Here is a 13,921-nt window from a genome sequence, read left to right on the forward strand (position 1 = left end):
GCTAAACATTTTACAACCGTTTCCAAGGGTTACTAGACTGTCATTGTGGAGTTGACAACATTAAGATGCAATCGAAGCACTCGTACAGTTTGTGTGAGTTAGTTTATTGTAATCCTCCAGCCAAAAGAGGAACACAGTTGTGATTATAACAGTTGAAATTCACCGGCAAAGCTCCCTTCGTCCATTGATAACCGTTCGAATGGTAATCGCTTAAAGTAAGTCGATGTTAGGAACGGGTTTATTCAAATGTCGTAAGCCCTCGAAATCTCTTGCTCTTGAAACCCGACGATCTGGTTCGGAATCTCGCGCAGAATGTGCCATTTGTCCTTCGGATGTCCTCCCGTGCCCCGGTACTCTATCCCCGTTTTCCCCGTGCGCGCTCCCTTTTAGGTCTCAAAGGACGCGTATGTTCGTGCGATGGGCGCATTTCCAACTCTGGGGGGGTTGTTTGTGTGGCCCCGTGGTCCACGCGATTCCGAGCGCGCCCTGGGAGTGGCTGTCGGCGAGAGATTCTTTTTTACGCTTTTATTGCATGTCGATTGATTTTCCCCCACCCGTCCGGTCGGTCCCCTTCGCGCTTCCCTTTTGTGTCGTCGTTTGATGATGTGTAGTTTTCGTTTTTCCTTCCATTTTTTTTTTTATTTTCGCTTCACTCCGCCTTCCATATTTAGCACACAGGCAACGGCGGGACAGGCGGGAGTTCACGTGCGAGTTCGCCGGATAATGTCCTGCCACCATTTCCCTTTTGCCAACACGCTCGCCTCCGTCGCTCGCCTTCCGGTGCGAGGTCAGACATATTCTGTAGCTCGTTAACCGCGTTGCGTAAGGGGCGAGGGCAAACCCGCTGTCGAAGGCATGTTCGGCCAGCACCATTTGAATAAACATCCACCCGGCCGACGGGGGCTCGTGCTATCGATGAAAAGGCTGGATATTGTTGATGGGTCACAAAGTTTATCGCCCAGAAGGGCCCCAGCGTGGCCCCAGCTGGGCCAACGCCGAGGGTATTAACGAGCTCCCCAAAACGCTGCTTTCCCTTCCCAGAAAGGTGGGCATTTTTGAGAGCTTTTTTGGAGGAACCAAGCGGTCCGCTTCCTGCCATCCACCCCTTCGCGGCAGGGCACACGATCGGACATGAATTGCACTGGGCACACATAAAATATATTTCATAAAATAGCCCATTTTACTGATTGTTCCAACCGACGGTACATTGTTTATCAAAGGCTCTCTTTTCTCTCCGTTTTTTTTTATTTCCAGGTGAGTGTGGGATCTGGCGAGACTCGCAACGGAGGTGGCATGAAACGGGGGTGCGGTCGTAAGTTGTAATGATTTTTATGACTCCTTTTATCCAACCGACAGCCATCGGAGGGCTTAGTGACACCGGCGAAACGATGGCCGAGTGTGTTGACAATCGGTGCTATAGTTTTCTGAAAGAGGTTCAGTTTTTATCGATCCTTGATCGTGCCCCATTTGTGAAATAAAACAATTGACTGCTTCTCGTAAACCGGCCATTCCCGGGGCATATTGTCGTAAAATGGATGAATGCTGATTTGCAAACGATTCGGAAATTCGATGAAAAGCCGCGTACACATCAAAGGGCGAAAGCACAAGGGGTTCGTATGTTGAATACCTTTCAAAGAAAAAAGATGGCGTTTCGGCTTACCTTTGGCATTCGGAAGGGAACACTAAACGTGTTAGGTTTCACGCTCACATTTCAAACCAGCTCATCATCGTGACATTTTTCCAAATACTTTGTTTTGCTTAATCCGATATTATGAAACTTTGTTGCTTGGGTTGGATGCAATTCGAAACCTTAGCTCTCCATTCGAGCTACTGACAGTGACACGCTGGGATGCATCAGCTCACATGCAATCGTCTCAAAAGAGGACATTAGAAAGGCCCACTGGGTTAAAAGGAATCTGGAATGAGAATTGTGCTTGCGCAACGTCAACCTTCCAGACCATTCTCTTCCGTTGGCTCGGTGCAATTGCTACCCTTTTATGTATGCATATTCGGATGTTGCGATGTAGGAACCTGCTTGATGCCAAATTACCCCGAAGCGAACATCCTACGTCACTGCGTAGCATCTTGGAATTCAGTTGCTTTTCTGCGTTGCGGGTGCGTAACCATCGTCGGTACTGAACTCGAACAATTTGCAGTCTACAGTCGCCGTTTGTGGCGAGCGCTTCGCTCGTCCTCCGGGAAGTTATTATTAATAAGATTAGAATCTTCCCCCGGATGCGAGGCCAAGCGAGGTGGTGGCACGGATTCCTCAAACCAAGTCAGTGATACCAAGAGCAAGGGTTTGCCGTTTACTCCCCGAAATGGGGCGGGGGGTTACGCCTCGATGGACGGACACATGCACCAAGCCGGTGGACCTCATCGTTGTGCGGTTTCGTGCGGTACACGCCTGTGGTTTTGCGGGCCTCGTGCCGGGCCCGGTTTGTGTGGTTGTGCGTACCTCGAGGGGATTGTTTAATTGTGGTTTACATTCGCCGAAACGGAACGAAGCGGAACGGCCCATCCAGGAGGGCAGCGGGAGAAAGGGATCGAGAAACTGGAGCGGTCCGGAGTTGCCACACATGCCTAATTGTCATGGTAAACTTCCGATCGCTTGCCGTGCTGGGTTGGGCACCGGATGTGATCGGAGGATGTCATTTAGCTGCCCATTGACGGTTCGAGCGCATGGAAGCTGCTGGATGACAATCCATCCGTCAATCACGGTACGTCGCAACGTCAGAAAGAAACCATCGGCTGTAAAGGGCCGGAAATGCGATTCCCCAGAGCACGGAAGGGCCCGCCCTGAACACATCCGGTGTGGGTTCGATAAACGTGCGCTTTTCTTCTCTCGATGCGCTCAAGATTCGATCACGATCAACCCCGAAATTATCGGTTCGATCGAGATGAGAGTTGTTCAATTTCGTGCAGATGCTAGTTCCTAGAGGGCCTTTCTAGAGAGCTCACCAGCGACATCACCATGACGCACCTCTTCTGGATGTGTTCGGAACCGGTCTCTTCTGCGCTCCGGCTCGATGGAACGAAGCGACCGGGAAATCGATTTTCCGGTCAATTAACTGATCGGACCTAGCAGGCCCTACACAGTCGCGCCAGTGTGTGGGTCTGATTCCACCCCCTATCGCTAGTTATACCCCACTTCCTGTCGACGATGGTTGGATGGATGACTCCATCGTCTGTCCTCGGCCGTCCATTTTCCATAGAAAACAACCCGCCCTGATGTCTGGTGTTCTTTTCTGAATTGATTCTCTTTTTTTTTCACCGTACATCACCTTTTATGTTCTCGCCAAAGGCGTCCCGCCAATTTGGTGGACCGACCCGTCCCGATTAGTCACGAATAGTCCCGGACGGGGAAAATAATAATGCCCCAGTAAAATGCCGTGTGTTTCCTTACAGGCGACGTAATGGTAATTGAAAACTGTAGCAAACGTTACTTTTCTCACCTCCATTGTGTTCGTGGTGGAAGAGCCCGTCCCGGACTCACCCGGAGTACTCGTTCGTTTGAATACGTCACCCGCGCGCACTGTCTGTCCATCGGAGGCATTGATTAATGAGAGAGATTATCGACGCTCTACTGCGATCCTTGCTGCCTGTTTGAAGGGGGTAGAGGTGCAGGTGTTTCCGGTTGTACCCCCAGCACCCACGTCCCTTTGTCTGTCCACCCGGGGAGGTATATTCAATTTTCCAACCCACCCACGGATATTGGGTTGGATCGTATTGAAGTCCGAGGATAAAGGTTAGGTGATGGGATGGTGCAGTTTGCTATGAGCTGTCGTCATCACCGTTCGATGGCTACCCGGTCGTTAAAAGCTTAAAATCGAAAGATAAAACTTACAGCCCGTTTCACTCACGAACGATGGTGCACCGTGGCTCAAAACCGTTTGTTAACATATGACCCCCCATTCCTGGACAATTGCAAACGGGAGCTCAAGCAGAGTGAAAACCGATATAGACACGCCAACTATAGAGCGGAAGGAGTTAAAACAAGGATAGATTAACGGATATGGATGATTATGACCGTCCATGTTCCCCGTGTGCTCGGCCACCATATTGGTCCGGGTAAGGATAAAAAGCAATCAAACAGCCTAGCCACATGCACACGCACGCATTGGCTCAGGCAGGTGTGCGCAATCCCACATTCAATTTAAATGTCCTCACCGTTGTCCACCCTGTTCCGACCTCTACCCGTTGCGTCGCTTCGCAATCGCTCTAATTAATTGACGGTTGGCAGCTTTCATCTGGCGCGTTTGTGGGCTTTTGAAGTAAGCTCCCCATTAGTGTTGGGCGGGCGATGAATTCGGTTGAAGCTTTGTCGCCACAGTAGTTAGTGCGTTTGCACTCGTCGCCCACCAAACATGTTGCCCGATCGGCGTTTGTTGAGGTTTCCCAAATTCGATTTGGGGTGTTTGATGAAAAGTGCGGCTTTTTAATAATAGATGTTTCAGGTTGTTTCCCTTGAAGCTTACAAATCGGGGCCCCGGACAAATAAATGTGTTTTGGTGGTCACTCGTCACAATCTGGAATGTGATTGCTTTTCATTGACAGTTCAATAGTCTTTAGACAAAAACCATTTAAAACACAAATCATGATCGCAACGGGGCTCGTGAGTGGGTGAAGCATTTGTAGCTATTTTAAAAACGATATTGTACAATTTTGCAACAAAAGCATGACTTACCACAGAAGGTTGGCGATGGAGATTTTTTATTTAAGTTTATAAGTTAAATCCGGCAAAGCAATATTTCGTACCGTAAACTGCTTTAAATTATGCAACGGTTATTTGTTGAATATAATGAAACTTGATTATTGTTTGATTGTTTTGTTCGTATGAACGAGTTGGTAATAATCCTTTCATGTTGTTGTTATGTCTCTATCGACATTGAACCTGTGTTTGTTTATTCATTATACCATTCTGGTTCCACGAAAGGCAACAGAAAATCAATTGACCAAAAACTGTATTTCGAGTATATGGAGAATATATGAGGCTTGTTTTACGTAAAACTCATATTTAGTATAAAAAATCGCATTGGCATGAAAAAAAAAATTAATTTTTTATTCCATCATATACACATAGGATTCGACAATTGTTTTAAGTTGATTTAAATTGTTTCCATCCAAGGTTTCTCTTTTTAATCCTGATTTGATAGAGTTGAGGTAAATAGCAAATTGTCATTCTATAAAACTGTATCGTATTTGCGAGATGAAAGTCGCAATGCTGGAAAAACAACTTTTCGAATCATGTTTCGCGTTCGGTAGCCACCGTTCGTTTGCTTTATGGAAACTTTTGCGCTGTAGTTTATTTTTATTTTATTTTCATCTTTGTTAGACTTATTTTTCAACGCCATTTTGCGTTAGACGTGCCGTAAACACTGGGACGATGATTATGCCGTTTTAGTCAAATGAGAAAAGTCGTTATCCGTTGCGAATTAGTTAGAACGCGAGTTTGCTTTCACAAAGCATAATCATGAAAGTGAGAAAATAAATGGATGTATCATGAGAAATTATCCTCGCTAAAGCTTAACAGCGAACTGTATGCACTGATAACTGCTAGAAGATAAATTGAGTTGCTGACTGAATCCTGCACGTGATTCAATTCATCTTGTGGTAACATGTTTCAATTGGTGTTGAAACGGCAATCAAGTTCCTTTTCTTGTACAAAGGCTCGTTGAATTAAAACCACCTTGTTTCCACTTTCATACGGAGCGTTTTCCCATTTCTTGATCCAGCACAATCTTGTAGTTTGCAATGAGGCTTGCCAGATGTGCGTGACGTAGATGTCTGGTTGCCGACCGTGTTCTTGCCTTCCCGGCCGATCGGAACGGCTCCGGTGTGCGCTGGAATGTGCGCATTTGCTGCCTACGTCCCCTCGGTAGCTTCACCTTTCCCCGTCTCGTTTGCGATAGAGCGTGGTTCTGCTAACTTGAGCCGCTGCCCTTTTTTTTTGATGACTCTGTTTATGCTCCGCATGGGCGGCCAACCGGAACCAACGGCAGCGCCCTGCTAGTGGTGGCCGTAGCTACCGCCGTTGGGCCACTTGGGCTGTGTGCGAGCCAGGCAACCGTAACCTGCCAGGTTCTAGCCGGCGTGCGGGTTGGACTTGGCTGCACGGTTGGCTGCATCGAGCCGACGGCACCAACATACCCGTACTCGGAAGTGTCGCAAAGAAGCAAGAAGAAAGGGAAGTACACATTTTCAAACCCTACGGGGTTTCCGTACGTTACCGACGGTGGTGGGCCGAGGATAGGAGGTGGGTCGCTCGAGGCCTCGAGGCTGGAATCTGTTACGAAAATCCATTCCGGTGCCATGCTTTGGCGCAGCTTTGAAACCAGAACCGGTCGGCTGAGCCATGTATCAAAACCGAAAATACATTCGGTTACGGGGTTGTGTTCTTTCCTCCCCACTACACCCCGCTCTGAGGCAGCAGTCCCACAAACACCTGAGCCATCGCTAGGGCCGGTTGTCGGAACGGGGGAAAAAAAACCATCTTGAGGCCATTTTCTTCGGTAATGAATTCACTGCGGTGAGCACTTTTCTTCCGCATCCGTATTTTCTTTGTCAGCGCTTGTTCGGTTGTGGGGCATTTATATATACAATTTTTTTATTTTGTTCGTAGCCCCGATTTCCGACACGCTCCGTCAAACTTTAACCAGAGAACGAAAACGAATTTGCGAAAGGTTCTAAATCGATGGGCTTCTACACGAGAAAGGCGTTTCGGTGTGGCTCACCGTGGCAAATGTTTTCCCGTGCGATCGAGACAATGCCTTTGATGTTTTGTGGATTGTTTTTCTCTTTAAAAATATATCTACCTTCAGTAAAATACTGCACACGTCGATTGGGAAGATAAACGATATCGTGCAACAAAAATAAATGTCAGCAAACTTGATGGAAAATAGAACATTACAGCCAAAGGAAACGAGTTAATATTATTCTCTTCAAATGTAGAATTATTTAAAAACGATAAAACCCTTTAAAGATTGTTTTCCATGAAAAGTGACGGGAAGTTTTGCTACCTGATTTGTTTATTGCATCGTTCGACCTGTTCGACGAATCAACGAACGGTGAGTGATTTCGGCACAAACATTTCCACCCGAACGCTTGCGATCGGGAAACTTTTGCTGTTCGCAAACTTTGCCCCAAACAGTGAGTTCTGCGTCGCGAAACGAAACAGGAAAAAAAAGAGCGCCAGTAGATGCGGCTTCTGCGTTCGCCGGGCAGAGTAAGTTTGGCCGGGTTTTGAAAAAGTTGTTTGTATCGACAAACTTTTCCGTAATTTTCGCGCTCCCGCACGCGCACTTTTCGACTTTTAACTATGAAACAAATAGTGTCGGAGAGCACTGCGTTCGAGTGGAACACTTTGTTGGAAGTGGCGCTTCGGAGTCTCCGGCGTACGTGACACTTCGAACCCGTTGGGACTGCGTTTGAACTCGGAAATTAGTCACCGTTATGATCGTGCCAAACGGGATGTGATTACGAGTCGTTTTGGTGGAGAGAAGGGGGGAGGTGGGTCATTAGCACGAGATGAACGATACACTTTCGGTGTGCTGCTGAACCGGGTGTGAACTTTCCGGCTCGCTGCACACGACACACGCGGCGGCAAGGACAACGAGTTCCCACTGCACCATGCACTTCTCGAGGATGATATCACTGGCGAATGTGTGTGCGTTTGTGTTTCTGTTCACTGCAATGGGATTTTACATGATAAATGATCGCCCTCCCCGAAGGGAAGGTGGAAGTTGTAACGGTGTGGTGGTAACAATGCTGAACCAAGTTTTTAGCTCGCAACGCTTTTCCACCGGGCTTTTCCACATCCTTCGCCACGTCCTGTCGCTTGCACGCCCTGTCAGCGCTCATCCAATTAGCGCTCACGGTGGTTAAGCTAATCAACGCCGCTTCCCACGGGAAATTATCGCACACGCGAGATTGTGTGTGTGTGTGTGTGCCCGTGCGTTTGTGGTTTATCAACCAACGCCACGGGCGGTGGTCTGTCACGGAACGCCGGGGCCATTGACTTCTCGGAAAACGCCGTAAGGGAGGGGTCGTAAGACACCCACCGAGGCGCACGGTAGGGTTCTTGATCGATTTTCTTCCATTACGCCATGCGGTCGGGTGACGAGGCTGATGAGCTCATCCATTTTGTATGTGCATCCTCAGCGCCTCGGAATCACAATCCTGTTGATCTCGGTTTATTTAATTAGATGCTGCTCGGCGAAAAGAAGGGAAAGAGTAAACGAAGCTCAACTCAGAGGACTTGGCGTCGGAGATTGCTGGCATTGCCGGAAACCATCATCCTGTGTGATCAAACGATCGACAACTTGTCAATTCTGGATGATGTAAGCATTGGATTGGATCATCATCGTCGAACCGAACGGGGGATTTTTTTTGTGGGAGTGGTAGAACTGAGTCGTCAGTGCCACCAAATATTCCCTTAAAAGGTCACGTTATTAAAACCAACTCCAAGAACCATACATGATGAGCAAATCTGTTTGCTTGTGCAAGTAAAACCATTCATTTTCCATCCGAACCAACGAAACAGTTCTTGCCGTAGTTGCCGGTTCCGGATCAGTCGAGACACTTTTCAACGGTAATCGTCATCATGGCGCACCAAAATTGCGTCCCCAACCCAGCGTACGTGTACATACGCGTCATGGGCACGCACATCATACCCGTTTTGCGTATCTGGATCCAAAACGGATCGCGCGAGCGAACCGTGATTCCGGTTGACATTACGGGGCTTGGATGTTCATCAAATGAAATTGCTTTTAGCTATTCGTTTCATCGGGACGTTTCCCGCCAGCCGTAAGCTTCCGATCCCCTTCGACCACACAATTTGGTGGCTTTTCCATCCATCGCGATGGCACACATGCACAACTATGTCCGCCCAATCGTGAGCCTTGGGTTGGGCCAGTAGTTAACATTATTCAAATTAGTTCTGCTGGATGCCATGTTTTTTTTTCATTCCTTTTAATAGGAGTGGAAAAAACATACAAACACACACGCACGCGAACGCTTTTCATGTCCCGCTGGGGAATTAATATATCGTTTGCCAGCTACCGTACACACATGGTGAAAATTCGGCAACTCGCCGGCTCTATTTTAATCAAGTCCGGCAAAAACATGTGTGGGCATTTTCCATAAGCTTTTCGAAGCGATTGAAAAATTGATCGATTTCGTCCCAGGCTGACCAATGATCAACTTCGGCTTGTTAGTTTTCCTTTTTACACGTAAATATCGTTGCCATATGAGTTAATATTGCAGCGGGTTCAGTACTCCGAAGTGAAAACTAAAACATGACGAATATTTCCCCCTTACATGTTTAAAATGATGGGTTAAAAAAAGAACCTCAATAAACTTTTTCATTGCATGGAATTTTCGAATTTCAAAACTAATTTTCATTGATTTTGGTTCCCTCCACCTTTTATTTATAGAGCTTATTCGGCATAAAGTAATAAAAAATTTTATTGTTTTTGTTAAAAAGTGAACTTGTTTTGTTGAGAAAAAAACAGCGAGGTAAAACCTTTTTAACAGCTGTTTAAATAAAACGATTTCAATAAAATTATAAGACATATTTTATACTAGTGATAAATGTTGCCACAAATCGATGGAAGATCATTTGTTTAGTTACGAATCGTTTTAAGTTGGATAAACGAAACATATTCATTTTAGTTCGAATATCAGTATTTATTTAATATTATACGGACGTTGCCGTATTGTTAGAGCCCACATGCGAATATCAGTATTTGTGTAAAGTTTATGTTTTCTATCAATCATAATTCAAACCCTTTTGGAGATGTGCTACAAATCATTCTCATTCTGTTTTTCTTCCTTCTCGTTTCAGGTGAGTTATTGTCACATGTCCAGTAGCACAATACCCGATGCAACGTGATCGATTGTGTAAGTTGTTGAAAACACTTTTTCATCCCTCCCTCGCCCGATTCGCAATGGATCTGAAAACAAAACGCCATGCCGGCGACCCGGCGATGACCGATCGGGCGCTTAGATTGCAATAGAAAAACAGCCCACTGTAAAAGTGTTGCGCAGTAACGACCGTAATGAGACAACCGTAATGACAGAACAACAGAAAGGAGGAAAAGCGTGAAGGGTGATTGGAAAGGGTACGGGTGGGGGAAAATGTCGGCAAGATGATAAGCTGCAAACAATCGCATAGAACGCAGTAGAGAACATCCATTTCAAAGCGCCACAAGGGCGACTTGTTCTTTTTGTTTTGGTTGCGTTCTGGCGCTGCGATCGCGAGAAACGTCAAACGTACAAAATGGCGGCCAGCCGTTCCACGCGCCATGATCGGCACAATGTTGATGCACGGCGACGCAACTGATGGGCACATACATGTACGTCGGTCATACGAGCTTCGCGACCGGAAAGGGTGTGTTGTATTGTTGGACATTTTGCTGTTGTTTTTTTCTTTTTTGTTTTCTTCCTACAACACGTTTTCCTCCATTTCCGTTTTTCACCATTGTAAACTGCCATTGCTCTACTGCGGGGCGGAGTGGTTCAGTGCACCGTGGGTAATTTACCGAACATGACTTCCGTTCCGCTTCCGTGTTTATCGCGTTGGTAAAATAGGGGTGCAGTTGTTTGCTCTTCCAGCAACAGGAAAAAGGTAAGGTTAGGTTCAATGTTGCGTCAGGGCAGGTTAACCTATAATTGTGCCCTACCGTTTAAAAATGCTTGCATGATTCTACTCCCTTGCAATGCGATGATAATTCGGTGGTAAAGTAGCAACTTTAGAACCTTGATTTATCTTAATGGAGTTTAACGTTCGCGTAAGGGAAGGTTCAGGTCCACAGAAAAGCATGCATGCCAACGTGCTTATGGAATGTGTTCACGCCGAGTTGGGCACACAAATGACACGGTTCAGTGGAATCAAATCTTTCGCGCATATTGTTAATTTTCCTTTTCCAACTGGTCCGTTGGCCCGCTGGTTGAAAGTCAAATTTGTCGCGCACACATCACATCGAGCCGGCTCGAACAATTGAACAATCGACTCGAATGATCAACCGGAAAAGCGCATCCCGATTGTCGGATCGCTGGCGGGCGTGTTCGATTAAGAATGGAGTACTCGATTTTCCCAATTGGACTCCGAAAAGCGCTCTGCTTCTCAGCACTACGTAATGCATGAGCAGTTTCATTCAATATTGATTGGTATGGCGAGCTTGTATAGAGCAAATAGAATAAAAAAACAACAACCCATCGTCAAATGGATTCCGAGCTGGCAAAAGAATATCAATCTTCCTCCCGCACTTCCACCAGACCCCCCATCGGATCGTAACGTAGAGCGAAGGTGTTCCCTAATTTGGACACATCAATCTCCCTCCCCCTCCTTCCACCCTCTGCAAAGGAAGGGGTAAAATATGCATGAAGGCAAACGATGCCGGCCTAAAACCGCTACCGATGGAAAACCCGATTGGCCCGAGCCGATCTATGCCGCGCGCTTAATCGTCGATCGATCGGAACGCGCTCGCCCGTTCGAAAGGGGTCGCGAAGGGCGTGGAAAATTTAAATAATATCCTACGTACGTCTCCGCGCAGTCAAACCTCCCGCGTTCTAGTAGCATTGTGCCTGCTTCCGGGATGGCTTTCATACCGGTTCGGGCTCACATGGGAGCGTTAAAATTCGGAAGCGTTCCGCCGCCCGCACGGTGTTACTTCCTTTGGGTCGTCCTAGTCCACCCAACTGGTGGGTCACCCTTACTACCGTAGGAAAAATGGGAACCGCCCGGCCTTTGGTACGCGCGGCGCAATCACGTTGTGGAGTAATTTATGCTACTCGATTTTAATGGAAAACTTTCTCTCCGTCCACGGAGCAGGTTCGGGAGGAAAATGGCTAAATGATTGATATTGGCCGTTTGTTTTTCATTCATTTTTTTTGGCCGATCCTTACATACGCTCCGGTGAACTTTTAAGTGTAACAATTTACGTTGGATCAGTGATTTATCGAAGCACTTTAGAGTTCGCTTTACATGGTTTATTCAATCATTTGAAAGTTTTCCATACATGTTGGCCAGTAATTAAAAATAAGGGAGGCTGTTTTACTCCCCACATACGCCAGGAGGTTCCGCAACGTTCCGGGAAAAGATACTAGTAAACATATTTTGAAAATCCTTATATACGGAAATAGTTCGTGTATTTTCGCAAAGGGAAATTAATCTACTCAAGTGGTGAAAGTTTATAAAAATCACTCGTTCTTGGGGATCAAACGTTTCCATCGATGCACAGTATTACAACCCCTGTTCGTCTGCAAGTCATGTTTCAAAAGATGACGCCATATATTGCCGTTGTTCGCAGCATTTCGTATTTTTTTGCCCCAACCTGACCCAACACTGCAATTCGGTTCATTCATGATGGCAAAAGAAAAATCGATAGCAAGAGGTCTGGCCGGGTACTTTCGGTACTACCGGAGGGTGAAAAGCTGCCCTATCTCGATGATCTGAAAAGTCGGGAAAAGAGCGCAAAAAGAAAAACTCGTTCGGGAAAAAAGAAATCAAAATGCGCACTTTTCAGGACGGTGCTTCATCCCTCGCCATCGCCCTCGCCACACCGTCAGACGAACTTCGGAAAACACATGCACACCCGTTGCCCCAGGCGGCAGATATTTTTCCCGGCTTTTCCTGTTTTTGTGTGTGCTGACACCCGTCGTCGCCCGGCTCCCGGTGATCCTCCATTAGCACACTCAGACGAAATGATGCCGTAGATATGTCACACAAAACGGAGAAGGCTGTGCGGGAAAATCAACAACACCTTCTTCCTGCCGGCACGAAGCATTCGTAAAAATGCTGGAAAAATACGACAATCCAAAGACCCCTCCCTCTGCCCCAGAAAACCCTCACTCTGGGAGAGGGAAAACACCCCTTGCGTCAGTCGACGGGTGAGGCTGTGTGTGGCGTGTTTTTGGCGGGCGAGAAAAGTCGAGATTCACCTTTTCGTTAACCCTGATCATCGTCATCGTATAATGGCGTACGGGTGCTTGGGTTTAAGCACCGGAAGTGAACTCGAGAACGGCTCGACAGAGCGCTGGCAGCTACCGCCCGCACCTTCACCAAGCCGGTAACGTGGCTGGATATTTTTTCCCTCTCTCGTCCCGAGTTTGTTTTTTAAATGCTGTACGGATCTGCATAAATTAAAGTCAGCAATTTTACGCTCCGCTGAGCTTTGTGGAACGGAACCGACTGTGGATGTGAAGTGGATGGCAGTTTTTCTTTTGGTATTTTTGCTATACATATATAAATATATGGTTTACCTGTTTATTTTTTTGTCACTCTCTTTCCACACCTGCACACTTGGGGCCCTTTCTCTGTGTGAGTAGGGAAACACAAACATGACAGGAAAGTGATACGAGTGATGCGTTTTGCGAGGGGTTGGTAAAACTTCGCCCTGCATACATGAACCAGCGCGAGCTGTCTGATCGGGTGAAATTGATTTTTAATACATCGCTCCCTTCGCTGTGCATTTATTTTGCTATGTTTGCATGACCGTACGTGCCCGGTGTGGTGAAAATCAGCTGGCGTGGCGGGAAAGCGGACACTTCGATAAAATAATTCTGCGTTAATCAAGCGCCCAGCAAACGGAGGAATAGAGCTTACGCCCGTCAATAGCATAAATCATTAAACATGAAATCATGATCGCTGCTATTTTCCGACCCCGTTTTCACCGTGCTCTTTTAGCTTTATTATTTTAAGTCCGACAATCCAAAGCATAATTTAACTATGCTGCTGTTGTATGGAAAACTGTTCGTTCGCCGGTTCGTGTTGAGTAATTATTTGATGGCGTTTCAATTTATTTCCAAAATAATGAGTAACATATCTGATGGGAACGGACTAAAATTACATTCCGACCGAAGGAGTTGCTTGTGCCGAACGAAATGCTAATTGGTAGAGAATTTTCATTGGACTGCAAAT

The 13,921-nt window shown here is 46.7% G+C and overlaps 2 protein-coding genes across 2 annotated transcripts in view; both read left to right on the forward strand.

Annotated features, from left to right (window-relative positions):
- The window catches only part of LOC131258471 (putative uncharacterized protein DDB_G0291608), an 81,569-nt gene extending 71,629 nt beyond the window's left edge, over nt 1-9,940 (forward strand). Inside the window, exon 4 of the mRNA XM_058259800.1 lies at nt 9,845-9,940. Coding sequence (XP_058115783.1) covers nt 9,845-9,892 — 48 coding nt within the window. The 3' untranslated portion in view covers nt 9,893-9,940. The remainder of the gene's footprint in view (nt 1-9,844) is intronic.
- Nucleotides 9,941-10,316: 376 nt separating this feature from the next.
- The window catches only part of LOC131258481 (protein couch potato-like), a 70,553-nt gene continuing 66,948 nt past the window's right edge, over nt 10,317-13,921 (forward strand). The window contains exon 1 of the mRNA XM_058259810.1: nt 10,317-10,355. Coding sequence (XP_058115793.1) covers nt 10,317-10,355 — 39 coding nt within the window. The remainder of the gene's footprint in view (nt 10,356-13,921) is intronic.

Source organism: Anopheles coustani, chromosome 3 (genome assembly GCF_943734705.1).
Source record: "Anopheles coustani chromosome 3, idAnoCousDA_361_x.2, whole genome shotgun sequence".
In the NCBI taxonomy this organism is placed as follows: domain Eukaryota; kingdom Metazoa; phylum Arthropoda; class Insecta; order Diptera; family Culicidae; genus Anopheles; species Anopheles coustani.